Source organism: Wyeomyia smithii, chromosome 2 (assembly GCF_029784165.1).
Source record: "Wyeomyia smithii strain HCP4-BCI-WySm-NY-G18 chromosome 2, ASM2978416v1, whole genome shotgun sequence".
Taxonomy (NCBI): domain Eukaryota; kingdom Metazoa; phylum Arthropoda; class Insecta; order Diptera; family Culicidae; genus Wyeomyia; species Wyeomyia smithii.
In genome coordinates this window covers 31,991,009-32,016,217 of record NC_073695.1, presented here as the reverse complement: position 1 = coordinate 32,016,217, position 25,209 = coordinate 31,991,009, and the positions used below count along the sequence as shown (strand labels likewise).

Below are 25,209 nucleotides of genomic sequence, written 5' to 3'. Positions count from 1 at the left end.
AGAGAATTTTGTACACGGTATTGAGAAGAGTTGTGCCCCGATAATTGCTACAGTCCAGGCGATGACCTGTTTTGTAGATCGGGCATATGAGACCCTCCAACTTGTCCGAGGGCAATTCTTCATCAGACCACACTCTCAGCATGATCCGATGGATGGCACGATACAGCTGTTCGCTCCCGACTTTGAAGAGCTCGGCAGGAATGCCGTCCTTCCCGGCTGCCTTGCAACTTCTCAGCTCTTTCACTGCTTTCTTCACCTCGTCCATGGATGGTGGATCCACAGCTTGACCATCATTCTCAATAGTCATCCTGCTCCTTTCGACTCCACTGTTTCCCTCACCGTTCAACAGTACAGTGAAATGTTCCTTCCAACGCCCGGCCACCTATGTTTTATCGGTTATCAGGTTCCTCTCCCTATCGTTGTACATGACAGGGTCTGGCACGTTTCGATTCCTGGTTCCGTTGACCTTTTTGTAGAAGCTCCTCGCATCGTGCCTGGAGAAGCAACCTTCCGCCTCCGCAAGAATACGCTCCCAATGCTGTCGTTTCTTCCGGCGATGGAATCTCTCGGCTCTAGCATCTCGATATTTACCCATGCTTTGACGAGTCACAGCCGTGGCCAACATGTGACCCCTGGCACGGTTCTTCTCCTCCGTCACTCGCTGGCACTCAGCGTCAAACCACTCATTGGATGCAGCTGTCGCAGTTGTACCCAACACTTCTCGCGCTGTAGTGCTGATCGAACTGTGGATGTGCCTCCACTGTTCATTCAGGTTCCCTTTAACTCTTTCCCCAATCCGTTCATCAACCTTCTGCGAGTATTCTGCAGCCACTCCTTCAGTTGATAGCCGCTGGATGTTCAACTGCATCCTCCTCGTTGCCTTGGATTTCAACACGTTGGACAGCCGGGCGCGGATTTTGGCTACTACGAGATAGTGATCCGAGTCAACGTTCGGTCCTCTGAACGACCTCACGTCTGTAACGTCTGAAAAGTGCCGTCCATCAATCAGAACGTGGTCAATTTGAGAGCAAAGCTCTCTATTCGGGTGCATCCAGGTGTGTTTACTAGGGTGGGACAAAAAATAAATGTTAGCTCCCATGCACTTTTCGTGTTCCTTATGGGTCCCATAACAACTGTGTAACTTTTCGATCGGTGGAAAGTTTCCATACGATTTTATATGGGAAAATTCACTTTTTCAAAACTTATTCTCTAGAAATTCCCAGTTGGGTCCTAAAAATATATCGATACATGATGTTTGTAGGAAATTTTCCTGGAAAAAACTCTTCTGAAGAACGTAAGGCGCTATGATGCTTGTAGAAACAGCTATTCACCCCAAACTGATTGAATGTCTGACGGACGACTCACAATTGAAATTTTCCAGCAACACTGCTACAGCATGCTACTATTGCAGACTTGCTTAAGCATGAGAAATAATTTCACGTGGAATTAGTTTCGAAGTGTGATTTTTGCACATAGTATCTTCGGGCAGCAGCACAAAACCGACTCCTCTTTCTGCTTTCACGCCGACGCTATAGTAGATGTGGTACTTGAATGAAGTGTCCGCAATAGGATCTACTGCTCGGAATTCGCGTTCTCCCGATTTCGGCCACCGCACCTCTTGGATAGCTGCAACCTCCACATTCACCTTCCGCAGCTCTCTAGCCATGATACTTGCGCGTGCCGGTTCGAGTAGAGTCCTTACATTCCAAGTACCGAGTTTCCAATAATCGTTGTCCTTTTTCGTTCGCCTAGGTCCATGCCAATTATTCCGTTCCGTATTTATATCTGGATTGTTCGTAGTATTTAATATTCGGTATGCTGCCTTACTAGGGCTGCGATACCTAGTCGCGACGGGGCTGCCGTCTTTGATATAGCTGGCGAGACACCGCGTTTCATGATTCAGCCGCCCGCTCCGGATCAGACGCTGTTGTACGCCGCCTCTAACATGGGGAAACAGCCGCGTACGTTCCCCCTTCCCAGTCAGCATACGACCAAAGTTTCCACCGGGGTTGGCTACCCGATCTCTCCTAAGGTTACTCGTATCCCGGTCGGCACCACGTGGAAGTTGGGATAGGAGTTGCTGGACAGAGGTGAATGACCACAATCGGATCTCAAGTGACACGTGTCCAACCATTCGCCAACCACAAACCGACTTATAACCACTGAAAAAGGGACAAATTTCGTCCCCTTCTCGTAAACAGATTTACATTTTACACCCCTATGTAGTAGGCTAAAGGAAAACGTAATTGTACGTCAAAAACCCATCCACCACCAGTATAAAAGAAATTCTCAACAAACTTGTTGTGTTTTTTTAATAACTGAGTGCAATTCCACCAAAAACGGGCAACCAATTTAATCGACCATTTTTTAGTTGGGTGAAACTTTGCCTATGCAAAGTTTCACACGTTTCTATGGGGAAAAGATGCCATTTTGGTTTTATTTTTCGAAACACGACTTATTTTTAAGAAAGCTAGTTAGGATTACAAATATTTCAAATATACACTTTCAGCCAAATCAAAAGTGACAATAAAAACATTGAAACTGGGACATTTTTTGTAGAACTGCTCCTGACGAACAGATCAAAAAATACTGTTGCCAGAGCACAAGAACAGATTGGACTTAACAGTTTCTGATCTACCATTCGATGACGCATTGCAGAATAAGATTTGAAGAGCAATTTTGCTCAGAAGCTAGCGATAGTCAGTTGAATTATTCTACTATTTTGAAACAAAAAACTGTATGACAGAGAAAAGCTTTCATACGATAAAATTAAAATCTAGCTAAATTGGCAATACCTCAACGCGACCACAATAATAAGACCAGACGAAAGCGATCAAAACAGACGCCAAAACTGTTGTTCAACTTGAACCTGAAATCTCAGGCAGCAAATGTCGCTGAACTTCGACAGCAAGTCAGTCAGGTGCAAGGTAACGCTAAAAACCATCGGACCGTCCTGAAAGAACACATTTATCGCAAACAGAACGGCACCGCACCGGGCTTTGACAGTCTGACCGAAAGACCGACCAACAGGGGGCTGCGAATTTTTCACCATAATTTGTTGCACTAGCTAGACACCGCCGTCGGACGTGGCGATGACTAATGAACACTAATTACGCTAGGAATAACGACGTCGTCATCATCCGAGGTGCCCAACCGGTGTCGTTACTGAACCACGATTGTCACAGAGTTGTGGAAAACGTACAGTTAATAAACGGAGTACCATACGGAAATAAATGGAACAATCATTTCATTATGGAAAACTCAACGAGCGTTTCACCCGATTTTCAACCAAATCTTCCCATTACTTTGCTTGCTAAGTAAGTTCTATGGTGACGCATGTTAGTTTATCTATAATTAAGTTAATCGGGTGAAAAAGTGTCCGACTAAGCCAGCTAGTGTATTACTTTTAGTGATTTATGTGTCGATAATTTCGATTGCCAACCTTCATTGGGTAACCCTAAACCAGCAAAAACCAGTGTGCGAAAAACACTTACCACTCTCACCATCGCTCGAAACTCCCTCGAACTTGACAGTTAGATTTTTAGAATAGCAAAAATCGCTTTCAACAGCGCTATCATAGTGAAACTAAAGTGTTATTTTTTGGTCAAAAATTCACGAATATTTGTGTAGTTTACAGATTATGCAAGAAGAAATTTGCTATCTGCCACTAACTCTTCACTGAGATTGGTTTCCATAAAAGCAATGCCCAGTATTCAACCTACAATGCGTTACCACTGCCGGGTGACGAGAGCAGGAAAACGAGCGCAGAAAAAAGCGTGTGATCTTTCATCCCTTCAGGAAGAGACCTTGGCAAACTAATCGACTTGGATCGACTGGGGCGAGGGATCGCGAGTTTCGAATAATTTTGGCAACCTCCACCGCCGAATGTTTTGCCGCCTCACTATACTGTATGTTGTACCACGACATCATCATCCGACTGCTCGATCACCCGCTGGTGCAACGCATATGCCATTATGTGGGGAGGTGGTAGAATGGTTCAAAACTTTCCGAAAATTTGCGACATGCAGTGTCGGTTAAAATTAATTCTTAAATGCTATAAAATGAGCCGCGAAATGTGCTCTACAGCTATGTCAAATTTTTTTACAGCTGAGATTCGCCTTATTTCCCAGCAAATTTAGCGCGTGGAAGCGAATATACTAAGCCAACGTAATTAAGTACTGCCGGCTCTGCCATCCTTTAATGTGCTGCTGAGCGAATGTTCGTCGACGTAACAATAGTTCACTTCTAAGTGAAACGGAGTCTGTTGGTTGTTTTGGCTACGCCGCTACAACAGAAACTGCTGCCAGTTCAGTAGTACTAATCATTCTAGATTCCGAGTGATAATTTGAGGGAGAAATTAAATGAAGGAACGTATTGTTTACATTTTCCCTTTGTTGACGAAAGAAAAATAATACTGTCATCTAAAATGCCTGATATGATTTCAGCTCAGCTGTCACAAGGGGTTATGTAATAATTTCATGTATTGTAACACCGAAGCACAAATGAATAGCAGTGACTCATTTGGCAACAACAAATTTTACCTTATTTACCAATTTGAATTTACATGAGATGCAAATTACGACTCATCCTACCCTGAGTTTACCAACGGCAACTTGAAGCAGATGTACAAATTTGAATAAGAGAAGACAAATATTTGGTAAAAAAAAAACCTAAATTAATCCACCTATCGGTCAGACCCAGCCTTTCTCATTCAACTTATTATTTGTAAAAATAGATTTACATGAACGCTTCAATCCAATAAATGTGTATTCACTTTTTTGAGTTCTAAAATAATGATGTTGTAATATAAGTATAAAATATGAAATTTGACGTAATGTAAATGCTCAAGAAATAGCGAAATAAAAGAAATGGCTTTGAATTTCGTACACTTCAATCACGAGCAGTACCGGGAACGTATGAATAGCACAATACCAAATTTAAATTTTGTTGAGGCCATATGTTTTGATCAAAGCAGTTTGACGCAGTTTGTTCAAATAAGTCGTGTGATCTTTGAGATAATAGACTTCCGTTGTTTTTATAATTTAATACATAACGGTTGGAATAAAAATACGATTATAGTCAAATAAAATGGAAACCTATAGGAAAGCCAAACTTTTCATTTGACACTCAGATTGTTGAATTTAGTCCAGCCATTTTCGGGAAAACGAGTGAATTTGAAAAGTCACCGGAACATGTTTCTTTTCACAATTTTTGAACCACGTGTTTAATCACTATAAATTTCATCAATTAACTTTTAACTAGCCCGTTCATTTGATACCAATATTGCTCAAAACGGTTGTGTACTTTCTGAGATAATGAAGTTTCGTGATTTTCACATTCTGGTACTTTACAGACGAAGTTACAGTCCGATTACATTGAAATTCAATAGGGTGTTATGAGGCAGCTAGAACTTTCATTTGACACTAATTTCGTGGAAATCGGTTCAGCCATCTCTGAGAAAAGTGAGTGAATTTGAGTAGTCTTCGGAAAATGTTCTTTTTCACAGCTGGATTTCACTTTTTTAAACATAACAGGCAAAGTAATAGTCTGATTGCAAAACAAATCAATAGGGTCTTATGGGAAAACTAGAGCTTCCATTTGACACTGATTTTATGAAAATCGGTTCAGCCATCTCTGAGAAACATAAGTGAGATTAACCGCTCTCCAGAACACGTTTCTTCAAATAACTTCTGAACCGCACGTTCAATCTTCATGAAACTCAAAAGTTAAGAGTTTTTCAAGTAGCTCGTTCATTTAAAACCAATTTTGTTAAAATCGGTTGAGTAGTTTCTGAGATAATGAGGTTTCGTGATTTTCACTTTTTTGAACATAACCTCTAAACTAAAAATCCGATTGCAATGAAATTCAATAAGGTCTTATGGGGCAGCTAGACCTCTCATTTTCAATTAATTTCATGAAGATCGGTCCAGCCATCTCTGAGAAAATCGAGTGAGATTGGGAGAGCATTACACACACACACATACACACACACCCACACACATACGCACACACACACACATACAGAAAATGCTCAGCTCGTCAAACTAAGTCGATTGATATACGAGATTCGACACTTTGGAGCACTTTTATACCTTTGGTTTTTCCAGTGATTGCTAAACCTTTCTAGGAGAAAGGCAAAAAGACAGGTAAATGCGCTTGAAACACTTTCTCTGAGTATTTTCTCAGCCTTTCTAGATATTTATCCATTGAAAATGAAGAGAAAATGGAGAAACGAAAAACGAATTCTTTTGTGAGAAAAAACCCAGCTTCAAAAAATTACTGATTGCACATTAGGAACTTAGAAAGCAGAGCGTCCTTTCCGGTAAGTCCCAGAAAGGTAGTTTCTAGGAAATTTTAACTTCCCGGGTAAATAAATATTCAAATCTCGGGAAATATTCTCTGCACAAAAGATTATTGAAATAGCAATTTAAAATTACAGACCCTTTTGAAATTGGCGCAACAGTTGAAAAATGGAACGTTTCTGACTGACGCACTCTATTTTTGAAGTAGAATACTTCTCTCAAGAAGTTCGGCTACATAGGGATGTGAAATGAAAATCTAAAACCGAAAAAAGTGAAAAATATGTCCAATTTCAAATGCTAATAAATCGGTTAGTATTCGATTTCCTTCGTTCTTGCAGCAATAGATTGGAAAATCTTCTATGATTCTTTCCAAAAGAAGATAATTGTAATTTTATTATTCACACTATTGTACTATTGAAAATAGTCAAGCCTTGTCAAAACGAAAAATTCGACCTCTGATTGGTCGTTATATGATTGCTTCCCATGCACGGTCGACAGAATCATGTACCTTGCAATTGAAAACATGCTATTTGACCTATATAGGAGCCTATTTCAGCCGAAGCCGCTCATAATAGTTCTAGACAGCGACAACAGCAGTCGTCCTTCCTTTGCAGCAGCACTAGCCCTGTGGTTGATCACCACGTCTCAGGAGCAGCGCGGTTCTTCTCAGCGTATGTCGCCAGACTGCATTATTCCCCCCGTGTTGGGGCAGCATGAAGATTGCTATCAGGAAATCCAATTTTAAACATCAAAATGACTTGTTCAAGGCAAATAAACAAGTCATTGAAAGTTAATAATTTTTGACAACGCAAGCAAGCATTCTGTCGCGCCCGTGTAATTCACTGAATGTGAAATAGTTTCCACAGTGCATATCGTCCGTGTATCTTAATTCCCCCACTGTTAGGGCAGCTTTACTTAATTTAGTTAAGTCCCCACTCAGCATAACCGACTTTTTTTTAAGGGGGGGATTTGTTAGTAGCTTAAGTATTTATGATAAATATAAGTAAATAATGAGTATGTGTGTCCAATCACAAATGGTGACTTCTCAACACTGTTAGAAATTTGTAATTTTAATTGTTAGAATTTGTTTGCTTTCGCAATTAGGACTTATCATTCGTAGGGATTTAAACCTACTTGTCAGAAAAGGGAAAGTAAACTTACAACTAACTTAATTGCTAACTTATTGGCTATAAAGAGAGCTTATCGTAGCAATTGAGGATTGCAACGATTTTTGTCGAAAATTGTTAATAATTTTATTTGACATAGCTTCTAATGGTTCAACACCAGTAAGTCTATGTAATTCGAGTGTACCAAACCATGGAGGACGCTTCAAAATCATTTTCAGAATTTTATCCTGAATCCTTTGGAGCGTTTTCTTCCTTGTTGAACAGCAACTTGACCAGATCGGTACAGCATAAAGCATTGCTGGTCTAAAAGTTTGTTTGTAAATCAAAAGTTTGTTCTTTAACCAAAGTTTAGAATTCCTGTTAATGAGACGATATAAACATCTCGTATATTTGATGCACTTGGCTTGTATACTCTCAATGTGCTCTTTGAAAATAATTTTTTTATCATAAATTAGTCCCAAGTACTTAACCTTGTCAGACCAACTTAAAATAACCCCATTCATCTTGACAACGTGATTATTGTTTGGCTTGAGGAAAGAAGCCCTAGGCTTATGCGGAAAAATTATCATTTGAGTTTTAGAAGCATTGGGAGAGATTTTCCACTTTTGCAAGTAGGAAGAAAAAATATCTAAACTTTTCTGCAATCGACTACATATCACACGAAGACTTTTTCCTTTTACGGAAATGCTTGTGTCATCGCAGAACAATGACTTTGTGCATCCTAGAGGCAAATCAGGAAGATCTGAAGTGAATATGTTGTACAGGACTGGACCCAAGACTGAACCTTGAGGTACACCTGCTCTGACAGGAAATCTATCAGATTTTGAATTCTGATAGACAACCTGCAGAGTTCGATCAGTAAGATAATTTTTTAAAATTTTGATTAGGAAAATTGAAAAATTAAAAGTTTGCAATTTCGCAATCAAACCTTTATGCCAAACACTGTCGAATGCTTTTTCTATGTCTAAAAGAGCAGCTCCAGTAGAATAACCTTCAGATTTGTTAGCTCGTATCATATTAGTAACTCTGAGCAATTGATGAGTTGTGGAATGCCCATGGCGAAATCCAAACTGTTCATTTGCAAAAATTGAATTTTCGTTGAATTGTGACATCATTCGGTTAAGAATAATTCTCTCGAACAGTTTACTTATTGAAGAAAGCAAACTGATTGGTCGATAACTTGAAACTTCAGCTGGGTTCTTCTCCGGTTTTAAAATTGGAGTAATTTTTGCATTTTCCCATAATTTGGGAAAATATGCAATTTTGAAGCAGCAATTGAAAATTTTCACTAAAAATTCCATTGTGCTCTCAGGGAGATGTTTGATTAGTATATTGAAGATTCCATCGTCACCAGGTGCTTTCATATTTTTGAAATTTTTAATAATTGATTTAATCTCATTCAAGTTAGTTTCAATTATTTCTGCAGGTAAAAAATTCTGGGAAGAAATTAAATCAAATTGACTTTGTAGTTGTCTAATTTTCACTTTATAGAGTTAACCCCCCACTGTTAAGGCAGCGCAAAGGCTGTGATTGGCATAATCGATTTTGAATAACAAACTGCCCTGTTAGGACGCATTCGCAAAAGTAGTTAGTTCGACTATGCAGAGCTAATATGAAGTCGATTCAATCAATCAGCATGAGCAGAGTTTCGTCGTCATCCAGCTGCCAAGTTGCAATATGATGCAACACGCAACAGCGAGCAAACGAAATCGCTTGATGTTACTAGCCGCAATACGGTTAGGGGTTAAATCGTTGCGTGTGTGAGAGCACCATCGGTGTTTATTCGCTGGATACAAAAATCAAATGCGAATTGTGGAATAATTCGTCTAAAGAACATTAGAAAATGGTACATGGAAATGGAGATGGAAATGAAAACTGGCACTTTCTCTAGTGGAAAAGTTGGATCGTTTTGTTCAGAAGAATATTACTGTCGGTAATATTACACAGATGCGATTGCATTATATCCGATATAGAATTGAACAATTGTTCTTTTGAGGACAAATAAAACACTTAATTTGAAGAGTTAATAGCTTTGGGTACCAGTAACAGTATGGTAATAGGCTCAGCGGTAGGTGCAGCCGGTACTTCCCTAAGGTTATAAGGAAGTAAATGGAAACGGCACGGCGGAACAATTCGGGTGTGCTTAGACGCGCGTCATTTTTCGTTGTTGATATTTTTCCCCACATGAAACGACGCGCTTTCGTACGATAGCGGCGATATTAGCGGTAGATGCATTTGCCAACACTTACTCTAGTAAAGCCGTGTCTAATTTTCAATGTGAAAACACCTTTCTATTGTGTTGGCCGTGCGCATTAGGCCTCTGCCAGGCTAAACGCGAAAAGCGGCGCGAACCGATTCGCCCGGCCGTAGGTTAATGTACAGCCGTAAGTAGAGCTGTGTAAAAGTATTCTACTTCAAACTTGCGGTCGTGGCGTTGCACACAACCCTCTTGTGATTTTTTGTAACTGAGAGAGAGTGTTTTTTCACACGCAGAGAATAGCGACTTACTAATTTCGGCACAAAATATTACTACCGAGATTTGGGATATTTTGTGCCGAAATTTCAGTTGGGTAAACCGAGATGTACGAAAAAATATGACAGCTGTCATTATTTTTTTAACCGAGCACTCAGTGGTGTCGTTCTCGGCAATAAGTTACCAAGACCCGGAAAAAAATTTTAAGTGTGTATATCTACGACTAATGTGTAGTCGAGACGTCCAGTTATTGGTGTTCCCCCATAGAACGCGTTTGACGGAAGAACTCCGTTACGCTTTACTAAATTCAAAAGTAGTCATAAGCCAAAAAATTAGTTCGTAGAGGAGTTCTAGCATATTTTTGTAGCTGATTATGGAGTAATGGTCCCTGAATGAAGTATAGGAAAATTACCAGCTTTTAAGCCGACCTACCAGATATAAGGTGAAATAATACATTTCCTTACTCATCAAAACAAAATTACGTCAGGCTTCTCAATGGAAACACACAATTATTGAGAAATTGACTTTTATTCAAGCGCCGTACAACATAAACACAAACAAGTATAACATGCGCCAGATGAATGAAGTTGGATGAATGTCACGCGAAACGAAATTTAATAATAAACACGCCACCGAAACGCCATCCCCAGAATATCGCCAATAATTTTCCATCTGAACGCTTCTTAATAGATTTGATTTATTCGGCAATTAAAACACATCCAGTGTCAGCCGTCATCGTTTGTCGCGCCGGTTGCCATTTGATGACAATCAGTCTGCGGTGTCTCCGGTCTGGGTGCGGTGTTGCGTTGGTGACGAAATAAAATAGTCGCTGACAGATCAAGGATGGGCGGTTGGGCACTGACTGGCCGGTCGAGAAGTCCAACGGTTCAAACATTATTCACCAGCTGAGAACTGTTATATTAATCCAAATGGTAGACGGTACAGTCCTTGGACTACAATTGTCATAGTTTCGGTTTGAAACTACGAAATTGGTGTGTAGGCAAATTCCAGCTGTTATAAGTGACCTTTTTTTTTTGCTGCAGGTATTCACTGTTCTCCCCCATCTTCTCTATGATAAATCAGAAAACAAGCTTGATGAAAGGGTCGCAAATGACACACATTTTCAGGATTCTAAAAATAGCTAGGTCATAAGAAACCACTCCACTGCGTGGCGTATAAAACAACCGCGAAGACAGTGGAACTTCGATTCAGGCTGACCTCCAATTTTCTACGCATTCCTTTTATACCTGCACGCGCGTGCAGCTGTAAGAAGCACTTCTAGCTTTTCTAGGGCAACATGCTGCGATCCGAGTTTTGGTAGTGGCCCAAATTTTTCTGAAAAGTGCAGTAACTTTTGAAATATGAAACAATTAAAGGATTGCATCCGAGGTATAAACTTCCAAAAATTAGTTTATTTTTTAATTTTACTATAAACAAAATATCAAATAGGTCTCTCTATTCAAAACTTTCTTAAAATTTTATGCAGGGAAAAAAATATTTCTAGCTCTTCATTCTAGCACTGATTCTGTGATTTTACATTTCTGATGGCTATTTTGCTGATACTTTGCCAATTCCTGATATATACTTTGTCAGGTTTTTTTTACTCGTCATGGACTCCCAATAAAATCGTGTAAATAAAGCATAATGCTTTTCAGCGTAAACTATGTTTAACTAACTGATGTCTTAACTCAAATTCCCTAAGTCTCGGTAAATAAATTGATCAAATATCCAATAAGGCTGATACAAATTTCGAATTCTTTTTATGTCCAAGGTTATCAAAGTTAGCAAAGGGGGTGGCAAAAAATAAATAACACCGAGACGAAAAAAAGAAATATCTTTGATCAAAGTTTGTGTGCAAGTTATGACGTTTGTAACTTGCACTCAAATAAATGTTGAAAAATAACACTTTATTATTATTATTATTCATTTCGCTTGCCTTTTGACGACACTCTCGCTGTCACTGGACTTGTTTGTTGCTAAATAAAGCATTTATGCTGTCGGAAAATCAATAAAATGAACAAAACGGTATGAGCTTTTTTTTTCTTCCCCTTCCAATACTCAAGATTATTGAAGGGGGGGAGGGGGTGACATAAAATGAAAATAAAATTTGTAACGGCCTAACTCGGATTCCAGATCGGTTACTTGTGTTTCTAGATGGAGTCTTCAAAATCATTTTCAGAATTTCATTCGAAATTCTTCGAAAGCGTTTTCCTACTTGTTAAAAAACTGCCTGACCCGATCAACACTGCATAAAATTATTTCTTAGAATTTTTCGAAAACAAAAACTGCGTTGAGACTGACTAATTATCACGTGAAGAACTATTCTCCATACATTCGAACAAGTTACGAAACTTGAAAATTCAATGGGCTAAATTCTATAATATGGTATAGGTAAATGAAATAAAAGAGCTGCAAACTCCACAAATAAATACATAAGAAATATTATTCTATATTTGACCGAAGTCATCGCACGATAATGATCTTTGGGTGAGATTACGGTAACAAGTGCACCGGCTAAGGTACTAAAAATAACGCCGGCTCGTCGCGACAACGCTGGGGAAGCCACAAGTAACAAGAGTAAAAAACAGAAGAGAGAGTTCGTAAATTTTCCGAAACCGATGGAACGCTCCTGTGGAAAAAAAACTCCTAATCATTTCAAAACACACTGTTTACATCTGTCTCACACGCTGCCCGGACCGAACCAAGCCAAACCAACGCAGACCGCGGAACGTAATGAACCCATTACGTGTTTGCTGTTTTCATCTCGTCCAAACGGCTTCGGTAGGGACCATTTGTATACCCCAAAGCATGCGTCAGACAAACAACGGCCAAAGCGTTTGCCCCACGTCAAGGCAGTTTTCAGTCTCTTTGAATAAAACACCATTAATCCGTCAGTCGCGCATATTTCGCAGGATCTTGGAAGCACAGTGCGAAAAAGTCGTGCAAAGCTGACTAGAATCATATGTAACTGAATCATAATATTTTAGTTTACAAAATTAAATTTAGATTTACCTAGCGCTCGAACTAATTTCTTTTGTAAAATTGCCAGACTCTAAAAAATAAAGCTTTTAAGCTTTGTTCCCCGACCACCTTCTTGAAAATGCGTCGCTTCCCATCTCCAACTCCGCCTCAATCCGCCTGCACATAAACAATCCGACTTGAGTGGACTCGAGCGCCAACGAGAAACGACCACTTGCCGTACGCCGTTTTGACTCCGTAGACGATCGACATGTGGCCGCAAAATGGATGCAGTCAATCGAGCTCGGTTGTTATAGTTTACTTGTTTAATTCGACTTCCATAAAATCCACAATCAAACGATCCAATTCGCAGCCCATGTTTTGATTTCAACTTTTAACGGATCTCTTCCATTTGGTGTGGTCTCTAATTACAGATCTCGAACCGGCATTCCCGTACCGGCAGGTGCAACTCAAGCAGGACGTGGACCCAAGACAGTCGTTCGACATACTGCCCGAGCTGGGCCGAGGGACTTTCGGTACCGTATTTCTCTGCCGGGAAAAAGGTACGGATTTGGATCTAGCGGCCAAAATTGTGCCATACAAAAAGAAGAAAGATCGAGCCGATGCCATCCGGGAGATTGACATCATGAGCTGTCTACATCACCCACGACTGATACAGCTGTACGATGCATTCGACTACGAAAATAAAATCTATGTGATACTAGAACTGTGAGTACCTAAAATGTCGCCACTGCGACTCTCCCGGCCTGATTTATGAATCATTGCGATTCTTTTTATTTATACTATTTTTTTTCTCATACGTTTACCATCCAGAGTCCAAGGAGGAGAACTGTTTGAGCGAGTCATTGACGACGACTTTGTGCTGACGGAGAAAGCGTGTGCCGTGTTCATGAGACAGATCTGCGAGGGTATGGAGTACATCCACAGTCGAAATATAATTCATCTGGATATGAAGGTTGGTATATGGGGTTCCTAATGAATAGCACAGCACTCAGAATGAAATATGTTTTAACATCCATATCTATATTCTTAATGTGGGCCTTCATTAGATAGAAGTATGGAAATTTCAACACCCGTATTAGAACCATAGTCGAGCGCACGGTCATAGTAATGATTAACCGATTGTCATTTGACATTCATTAGGTTAAAGTTGGGATGATTAGGAATAAATCCTCAAACGCGGAAGCGATCTTTGTTGAAAAGCAATCCAAAAAATTCTAAACAGTTCATATTAAAATAGAAAATGACACGGATCAGTCTGAGCGAGCAACTAGAAACTTTTTTTTTACTTTATTAAAGTGGCTTTCAGCCACAGGCTGGTTCGCCACCATATAACTAGAAACAATAATTTAAAAAAGAAATAGTTATCGTCAGTTTTTCGGATCATCCAAAAGTTTCTTAAAGACGGGGATAGTTTTGCGTAGTTGGAACACTTGTTTCTCCGGTATAAAATGAATATTATTCTACCATAATCTAAACTCTCACTCTCGATCTCGTACGTAAACTCCATACGAATCATAACCACGGGAACGAGAGCAAGAGTAAAAACATTTCGACCAATTTGAGTAAAATTTCATATTTTAATCAAAATTTCATGTTCACCTGCAAACTGGTTTGATTCAGAAGAATTTTACTCGTTTCACTCGTGGTACCTTGATCTAGATAATAAGTCTACATATATTTATCAAATTTTCAGCACAAAACTCATGAAAAAATCATGAACAAATGCAACGTTCGAATGACACCCACAGAGAACAGACATTCATGTTCATATAAAGAAATTTGAAAATCGTGTGTGAAAATTTGAATCAAAATACGTTAATACACTAGCGACATCTGTCTTGAGGTGCCCCAGTTGCACTGCATAAATATTGCTGTTTCGATATTAGTGCAGGGTTTGTAAGTGACAAAAGCGCCACATAGCGGGAGCATTACCACTTAGTGGTAAATGACGGTTGCAAGTTTTTACACATCATTTGAAAAGAAGATGAACGTCTGTTCTCTGTGTGACACCCAAGAACATCTGTCTGTACACTGAGAAAAACTTACTAAGAATTGCACATTGAAAACTTTTATTGGTGACATAGAGGATAAATCATAAGTAACGTGCCTGACCCAAAAAATATTTGAAAAAAAATCTTTGAATTAAATTTTTTATTGCGTTTGAACTGAGATATAATTAGATAGATAGTGGCCCTTCGTCTTCCACCTTCCAAAAGACTCCCGGAACTATCGGCATCATGTTCTGGACCACCCAGCGGTTAACTGTTTGGCCCGTCAGATGTTACTAGATCAAATATGTTGAGCTGTGGTAACTTCCCAGTTCTTTCTGAAACAGTATAGCGCAATAAGACTTGATTGACCACACCTGGAGTACGTTTGGGGAATTTTTTCGTTCCATATTTTCCGTTTTTTTATTATTATTTTTCTTAGTATAAATGTTAGTAAAATAACTTGTTGAATGCTGACTTGTTTTAAAATTTTTCGGGAGGTAAGTTTCTTTTTTTACTTACTTTCTTTACTTCACTTTTATAGTGACAGATCATAGAGGTGCCTAATCCAAAATGCGCCTCCATAAAACTCGGTCTTGGGTTGCTCCTCCCCAGTCGCCCCGTAGCTCGAGTATCGTCGGCAGCACACATCTAACGCATGCGGGGTCTGCCCTAAAGGTCCGCCCACTGTAATTTACCTTGTTTTATCAGCTTTACAAGATCATCGTGTTTGTATACTTTGTACAGTTCGTACGCTCGAAGACCCCAAGCGCTTACCAATCGACCGACTTTGACGTTTACGATTCGTACCCGTAGAGCACTACCGGGAGTATCAGCGTCATGTGGAGCGCAAATTTCGTGATCTGTAAGATGCGGGACCTAACCTGCCTATCCAATCCATAATAAGCCAGCCTCACTTCGTTATCATATGTGACGATTACACGAAGCCTAGGAGCATGTGACGCATCCCACGTCACAAATGCGTCCGTAGTTTCACCTGTTATCCTGACGCTTGATGTGAAACCGTCAAAACTCGCGCGACTCAGCTTGATCAGTTCTGTTGAAAAATTATTTTCAAGCATATTAAATCTGCCACAAGTTGTTGCATTTCACTTTATCGTACACCGCCTTGAAGTCTACAAAAAGATTATGTGACTGCAAGTTGAGTTCTCGAAACTTGTCGAGGATCAGACTTGAGACAAGTGAATATCTGGTCCCGCTCGCATAGCGCACTAGTATTCACCAAAAAAGGTTTCCGGCAACGGCCTTAGTCTATGGAACAGAGTGCGGGAATTTTTTATGTGGAGTTGAGGAGGGGTATGGTCCAATAGTTGTTCCAGTCGAGTCACTGTTGCTTCTTAGATAGATAGATAGGGCATATAAGTCCTTTCAACCAAGCCATAGAAAGTTTTCCCTCAGACCATACCCTCAAAATAATCTGGTGAATTGCACTATACAGCTGCCCGTCCCCAACTTTGAAAAGTTCGACTGAGAAGCCGTCTTTTCCACCGGCTTAGTGGTTCTGCCGCTCTTCACAAGCTTTATTACTTCGTCCAAGATTGGCGGATCCACAGTTTGTCCATCCTCCCCCATTTCCCTCCTGTTTCCCCACGACGACTCTTCTAACGTGTTAGTGTGGGCCCGATTCTTTTCCTTCGCAGGGCTGGTGGCAGGTCTCTTTTTAGAGACTTAGTCTCTATTTTAAAGCTAGTCTCTAAATAGTCTCTTTTTTCAAAAAAGGTCTCCAAAGTCTCTTTTTTCTTCTAAAATGGTCTCTGTTTCACCTAGAAGTCTCTTTTTCCATTTCTCGCTTGAATTATGTGACCATGTTGGAAGGAGTATCTGTTGCGCTACAGAAAATGACATCACAAAAAGGGACGGCCGACACAATTCAAGAAAATATCCTGAAAAAGGAGAACTCTCTCACCCCAAGCTATTTTTTCGAAGCGATCAAAAATGTAGTTGCCAGCTGGCTAGAAGTGCGTCGCTTTTATGATGCAAAAGCAAATCCCAAATACATTCTGTTTCGGAATTTGATCTTCTGTTTTCATTTGACACAGATTTCGCAGCCCACCGTTATATTATACAGGACAATTGCTGGGCTAGCATTAGGACACTAAAAGTCTCGCTCCCGAACGTACCTCGGGACCAGCTGGGAGCCTTTTATGATTCTTTAAAGAATTTAAACATTCACATAATTTGGATATGCAGTAGTAAACATGCGACAATAGTAATAATTTACAGGGTGGCCACTCTCTTCAGCTACATTTATTGAACCACTGAGGAAATATCAACTTGAAAACCTGTAAGCCAATTGGCTTGATTTTTTCTTTTCTGAAAAGCTGGATGTTGGTTTCAATCAAACTAGCTTTTGTTTTTGCTAATAAGTCTGAACGTTTGCTTATAGCAACATCAGTGGCATTACTGTCTAATAAACAAAACTTCAGAATAATCGTTATTTTCCAGGACGAAGAAATCGTCATCGAGTGGCTCGCCTGTTTGCCACAACTGAAGCCAAAAATTCATAACGCGGAGGCTCTGCACTTGCAAAAACGACACATTTGAGAGTTTATTTTTCTTAGAGCCACAAAGTCATCGGTGGGTGTCCGGGTATTTATTTTGTTTTTCTAACATAAATTCGGACCATGATGAATTCTACATGACAATAATCAATTTCGATGTAGGAATAATCGATTAAAATCTTCGTTTCGACTCACCGAAAATATAAGGGGCAAGCTGATATGATAAAAATTCTGGCCGAAATAGAGACTTACTATGTCTTTTTTTTTTTTTTTAATTCTTCATTCAACACAAAATGTTCGATTGACAACCTGTTTTGCGAAGAGTTTCAGAAGAATTTTGAGCAGCTAAATTGTCTATCTTAAAAAACTTATTTACCGTACAGTGCCCATTCACCGCTCACTTTTCACTTGAAAAGTTACTTTTTCATAACAAACCACACTCCACGAAAAAAAATTTCCCCAGTCCTCCAGAAAAGCGTTGCTGAAGTATCGGTGAAAATATTTTTCAAAAAATGTGTTTTGTTATGGAAAAAATAATTCCCAAGTGAAAAGTGAGCGGTGAGTATAAACTTTACGGTGGGTGGGTACATAGGCGTAGCCAGAGGGGGTCACAGGGGGGGCCGTTGCCCCCCCCCCCTAATTTTTGAAATTGGTACAGAATTTTATTTTCCATAACTTTAATAACGTTTGCGCCAAAAAATGGTCAAAAATTGTCAATTTTTCATGGGTTTATCTTTACACGCACTGACGAAGCTAAACCATCAGTCATCAGAAAACAATTTATTTGCGTGTTTAAACAACGGTACCCCGCCGCGTCGAAAACGGACATCGTGCGGCTGTTCGTGGACACCGGAAACGCCCGTTCCGGCATCTACAACATCTTGGCACTATTGAACACCAATCAGAGCATTGAAAGAAAGCCCGGTTCCGGACGGCCGACGACCCTGAGCGACAAGATACTCCAAAGGATACTGAAGAGGAAGACTGAGGTAAAAGTGGCTACATCGCTGCGTGCGCTTGGCCTGGAGGTCTGTGCAACCGATCAAACAGTGCTTGGCGAACATGGACGGTCAATACCCGTTCACTAGTCTCGGAGCTGCAGGCAATGACGCAGCGGCAGCGCTTGAATAAGATGGTCAAATCGATTTTCCCGGCAATTCACGACGTGGCGGTGGTGATGGACGACGAGATCCTTCTCACCCTGGATGGCAACGACTGGTAGGGCATCATAGTACGAAGTACCTGCCGGATGTTGCGTCGTTCACCAAAAAATACCATAAGGCCGAAAACACAGTGTTTTGGCCGGATCTAGAGTCGGCTCACTATTCGAGGCGATCGTTTGAGGAGATGGAACGGCTATATTAACATAATTACCTTCCATAATTACCTTCTATAGGAAATTTATCAAACTCAATTATCTGTTATAGTTATTTTTTACCACTATCCGAAAAAAGTCCATTTTTTTAACGCATACGTTAGAAACGTTAATGAAACAATACGGAAGCACAAGTGAGGACGAGAAGGACGACGAGACAATTGTTTCGTGCAACCGATTAGACCGTTGCGGAAACGTGAGGCTCGAGCTATTGAATCAAGGAAAAAAAAGCAGCTTCACCACGCTGTATTTTTCAAAAGCTGCGAGTCCAATCTTCTTCTCTTTAATATTACTTGTAATTAAAGAGCTAAACAGTATTTCTGAAAATGTAAATACTTATGACAGAAGGAAACAGTCACGTTTTTTGATAATTGAGTTTTGCAAATAAATTCTTGTTGCATCGAATAGTCTTCGTAAAAAAAGCAAAATTTGATGCAAGAATCGGTTATCTGACGTCAGTAACCACCAGGTTACCACACAGATTCGAAAGTTAGACGAAACAAAGCACAGTAATAACCTACTGGTTCGTGTACAAGGCATAGGTTGAAATATATTGGATATTAGCCAATTTCTCATTTTTTTTTTTGGATATTAGCCAAAATCGTTTCACATTTGCCTTCCTAAATGCATTTTTCGACAAACTTCTTCCATAGGGACCTTGTTTAGGGTGTTTACCATCACGTAAAACTGTTTTCTCGTTTTTGGTAAAAATGGCGTATTAGCCAATTCTTGAATTACGGGCAGTGTAAAGTATCAGCCAGATCAAAAACAATTGATTGAAATGCTTGCCCTTTGTTGCGTGGAATTGCACAGGTTTTACAGTTGATCCACTTAGGACACTGCAGCGGCAAAAGTACCGAGCGAATCCGTGTTGATCACTAACTACTATTATTAATTTTTATTTTTCAAAATATCATTTTTTTACTTCTAAAATTTTGAAGAACTGGCCCCCCCTCCCCCCTAATCGAAACTCTGGCTACGCCCATGGATGGGTAGATCAAATCTGAGAAGACCAATTTTTTTTATGTAGAATTTTAAATTCAATTATCTTCATATTTTTTTTAAGTTTACAGACCCTCCCTTCGCAACATGGCTTTATCTCGTGTTGTTATTCAGATATATCGAGTTATTAAAAAAAAACTTCAGTCTTTTTCAAATGTTAATGCAGATAAATTTTAAAAAAAGTGCAAAGTTGGTTGGGGTACTAAGGCTCACACACACACAAAGTTTCATTGAATTCTGAGAAGCTACTGCCAACCCCTCAGTCGAGTTGGCGCGAAATCCTTCTCATCTTTATCGAATTTTTAAAAAATTGTCATGATCTCGTTTGCTTTTCATAAAATTCATTGCGTGTTTTTATGGCGTCTTTGGCTTCCACTCGGATTTTTTTGAACAATATTTTTTGTTAATGATTTATTTGAAGTGTCGGTTTAATTTAATTTAAGGAACTTTAAAAGAAATTCTAATACATACTATTGGCATTCTCTCAAAAATTTGGTATGTTCCGAAATTTTCCGAAAATAAAAAATGTATTTCTAGATAACAAAAGATCTCGACGTTCCATGTATTTCTAAGAGAGTTGACATAAAATAAATAATTTCAACAATAAATGTAGGTAATACTCATACCACTGTTAGGCTCTTCATCCCAAAAACTGATTCAGGTCAAATTTTGCATGGAGATTTTTTTTCGAGAAGACAAAGCTTTTGAGTCCTACCGCTAAACGAAATTCGAGGGTCAGAATTTTACCATAATATAGAAGCTTTGGAAGCTCAACGGCAAGTTAACAACAAAGAAGAAAATTGTTCAAGACTATGTAGAAACATGTCAGTCGATGAACAGTTTTAGTAGTTTTTATAGTTTGCTAACACTATTTTTTTTTTCTTGAGCGGGGGCCTAGTGTGGTTGGTAACGTCTCCGCCAACCACGCTCGACGCCTGGGTTCGAATCCCACCGCCAACATAGGTGTCGATGGTTGTGAGGTGGCGTGATTCACTCACAACCAACCCAACTGGTCTAGATTCAATCCTAGCCGACACCGGGAGATTTTCTGAGGCGAAAACAATTTGGGATCACGCCTTCCATCGCATGAGGCAGTAAAGCCGTTGGCGCCGGTCCGTTAATAAACGGGTCGTGAGTTAGGGTCCTGGGTGTGGAGTCGCCTCCCTGGGCGTCGGTGATTGGCCACAACAGTGGCGGAACTAGACCGACGGAAAATAAGCGAGAATAAAAAAAAAAAACACTGTTTTTTTTCTTATTTTCAAAAATAAAACAACGGGGAAATTTAGGAAATATTGTCGGGAAAACCAGGAAAAAGCGAGAAATCAAAAGTTGATTTTGAGTGGTCACCCTGTAATAGGTTTGTTTTGCCTTTTTAATACAATCATTATATATCCGAGAATAAAAAGTGGAAGAGGTTGTTTATAAGAAACGACCGCAAGGTTAACGTAGAATTACGACAGCCTGTCTTATGTCAATAATTTTTTTGCAATAGCTTTGGAAATACACTCGATTAGGGTTAATCATTTTAATGGTTTGAACCGATATATTTTTCCGTATATGTTTCGTATACTAATTTTGCTTTAATGGAATGGAATGGAATAACTGGAAAAATAGGTGTGACTAAATTATTTCCAGTTATACCATTCTACAACGTTCGAAAAAAAATACATCTCATTCATTCTGGCTTAGAGCGATCATTCGATAAGCTCCACCTTTATTTTTAGTTTTCAAGTTTTTCCTCATTTTCGTAGCACGGATGTACAAAAATGATTTCTTGTGGACATTCTGTCGAGCCGGACCGATAGCACTCTCATGATGGCAACAAAATAACATGTATTGTGTCGTGTTGCGCGGCTTGGAAGGAAAAAAATGTTTCCTTCCCCGTGCGGCATGGAAGCAGATTATTGCGTGTTTGATACTGCCGACGATAGACATTAGTATGAAGGTGGAAATTCTGCTGTGATGTCGAGCAATAAAACGGACTCATCACCGTGAGCAGGACTTGCTGAGCTTTTCTGTTTGAAATCGGATTTGTTTCGCATATACCGCTTGTGATGCACAGTATCAATGAATTGAACATACATCACACTGCTGCGCAATTGCAGCAGCATCAAACTGCTTCATGGTCCAGAAAGCGCGCGATATCCGCTCTGACATAGATTTTTCGCACGTTGTGGAATGGGATAACTGGAAAAATTATTTCCTACTACAACGTTCGAAAAAAAAATCACAGGAAGGTTGTATGCAAAGCCACGACCGCAAGGTTGAAGTAGAATACTTTTACAAGAAAGATAACCCGGCTGCTTGCGTGTCAGTCATTTTTTCTAGTAAATAAACGTTGACCGTTCATTAACAGTATTGTAATTTCTTTTTGTTTGATATTTTGAATGAAGTTCATTGATTATTTTCAAATTTTGTGCAAATGAGAAGTTGAAGTGCTGCCGAATTTTAATATGCACATTTAATACGACATCATTAAACGGGAACGAAACTTAGGCTACGGTTATGCAGGACGCGAATGCCGGCGCGATGCGATTCGCCTTACCGTGGTGAAATGTACAGCTCTTTTTAAGGCGAAGTAGAGCTATACATTTCAACACATTTCGTCTTGCCGAATCGCATCGCGCCGTTATTTGCGTTCTGCATGACCGTAGCCAAACACCAAGCGACGCAAACACGTAATAATAGTCAGAGTATGCATGTAGATGAAGATAATTAACTTTGGATTATAGCGCAAAACGAGAAAATATTAACTCTTCAAATATTCATTTGTGTTCTTCAAATTTCAGTTGTTCATTTTAATATCCGATGAAATTTCTGTTTATTATCTGATGAAGCTCTTATATAGGCCAAATGATGCATTCCCAATTTACTAGGTCCATAACTCTGCCGACCGTGCTTGGGAAAGCGCGGTATAACGACCAATCAGAGGTCGAATTTTGTGTTTTGACAAGGCTTAAGAATTTTCAATAGTACAATAGTTCGAATGATAAAATTGTAATTTCATGCATTTGGTAGAAATCTTAGAAGATTTTCTAATCGACTGCTGCAAAAACGAAGGAAATCCATCGAAAACTAACCGAAAACAAACTAACCTAAATCTTCATTAATTCATTTGTTGTCCTTATAAGTACAATTGTTCAATTTATCATAGGATAAAGTGTTTATCTTACATCTCTGTGTTACCTTGACAGTGAGGACTAAGGCGCACGGTCAAACACAATGAGAAAGGTGTTTTAACATTGAAAACTAGACACGGCTTTACTGGAGGAAGTGTTGGAAAATGCATCTACCGCTAATACCGCCGCTATCATACGAAAGCGCGTCGTTTCATGTGGGGAATATCAACAACGAAAAATGACGCGCGTCTAAGCATAACCCGAACTGTTTCGCCGTGCTGCTTCCATTTACTTCCACATCGGCCTCAGGGAAGTACCGGCTGCATCTGCATCTAACGCTGAGGCTGTCACTATACTGCTATTGGTACCAAAAGCTATTAACTCTTCAAATAAGTGTTTTATTTGTTCTCAAAAGAACAATTGTTCAATTCAAAATCGGATTTACGCAATCGCATCTCTGTAATATTCCCGACAATAATATTCTTCTGAACAAAATGATACAACTTTCCCATTAGGCCTCTGCCATAATAGACGCGAAAAGCGACGCGAACCGATTCGCTCGGCTGTAGGTTAATGTACAGCCATCAGTAGAGCTGTGCATTAACCTACGGCCGAGCGAATCGGTTCGCGCCGCTTTTCGCGTCTATTATGGCAGAGGCCTAATGGGAAAGTTGCTGGCTGATGTATTCACTTCATGCAAGCCTGCTGCTGATGCTTCCCGCTACCACATTGAAACAGCATTTTAGTGAAGGGAGTGTCGTTGCATCAGCTGGCCCTGCTGCTATCGATGCGATGCTGAGATCCACTGAAACTCCCACGCTTATCCACAGCCATGCCACAGTTGTGGCCGCTATCCGCTATCGATGGTACCCACTGCTCTGCTCCCGCTGCTGCTAAGGGAGGACTGCTGTAGTCGCTGTTCAGAATTATTATGAGCGGCTTCGACTAAAACAGGTTCTTATATAGGGATGAAAATAGGAATGAATTATTTTTCGTACGTGGTGGAATGATATAACTCGAAAAATATGTGTGACTTCATTCTGGCTTAGAGCGATCATTTGATAAGCTCCACCTCTTTTTTCAGTTTCTAAAGTTTTTCCTCAGTTTCGTAACACGTTTGTACAAAAATGATTTCTTGTGGACATTCTGTCGAGCCGGACCGATAGCACTCTCATTGAAGCAACAAAATAACATGTTTTGTGTCGTGTTGCGCAGCTTGATTGAAGAAAATGTTCCCGTTCCCGTGTCGCATGGAGGCAGATTATTGCGTGTTTGATATTGCCGATGGTAGACATGAGCTGCTGTGATGTTAAACTTCAACCGTCTTCTACAAGACGTTACACCCTTGTTAATGAAGAGTTGTGAATTTTCTAAAATAGACTCAGCATCGTGAGCAGAACGTGCTGACTGCTGTACATTTGCAGCAGTATTAAACCTCAGTTGCAGTTTATTAATAACCATTCAATATGCTCTTCGAAATACATTTAGTAGCTTTGAAAAAGGCCGATTGCTGCAATTGCAATTTTCATTCAATTATTGCATAAATGCTTCATAGTCAGATAGCGTGCAATATCCGCTCTGACATAATAATTGTTTCGAATGTTGTGGAATGATATAGCTTGAAAAATATGTGTGACTTAATCATTTCCAGTTATACCATACTACAACGTTCGAAAAAAAATACATCTCTTCATTCTGGCGCAGAGCGATCATTTGATAAGCTCCACCTCTTTTTTCAGTTTCTAAAGTTTCTCCTCTGTTCCGTAGCACGTTTGTACAAAAACGTTTTCTTGTGGACATTCTGTCGAGCCGGACCGATAGCACTCTCATCGAAGCAACAAAATAACATGTTTTGTGTCGTGTTGCGCAGCTTGGTTGAAGAAAACGTTCCCGTCCCCGTGTCGCATGGAAGCAGATTATTGCGTGTTTGACATTGCCGATGGTAGACATGAGTATGAAGGTCAAAATTCTGCTGAGGTATCAAAATATTACCGTTTTAATTTAAGACGCAAGAGCGTAAGTGCTGCATTTCTGTTATCTGCTGCTATCCAGCACGAGAAAAAGTATAAATTATAACCGGTCCTTCTAAGGACCACCAACACGTTCTTGAGGCAATGTTGAATTTTTCCCCGCTTGCAAATGCTGAAATTCGCGGTTTTCCGTCTATTACACATGATAAAAAATCTTAACTACTTCAAACACATAATTGTGGAGCACCAACAGGTGCTATTATATTTGACAACAGTAACAAACTGGCAAGTTTGTTCAATTATCATCATTCCGGATAACCATTCGCCGATGATTCTAGTTCTCCCGTTT

The 25,209-nt window shown here is 39.8% G+C and overlaps 1 protein-coding gene across 2 annotated transcripts in view; it reads left to right on the top strand.

Annotated features, from left to right (window-relative positions):
- The window catches only part of LOC129724887 (myosin light chain kinase 2, skeletal/cardiac muscle-like), a 60,992-nt gene that overhangs the window by 21,854 nt on the left and 13,929 nt on the right, over positions 1–25,209 (top strand). For both annotated transcript variants that reach the window (XM_055680162.1, XM_055680163.1), the window contains exons 2-3: positions 13,295–13,589; positions 13,695–13,836. In XM_055680162.1, the coding sequence (XP_055536137.1) occupies positions 13,295–13,589; positions 13,695–13,836 (437 nt within the window). The remainder of the gene's footprint in view (positions 1–13,294; positions 13,590–13,694; positions 13,837–25,209) is intronic.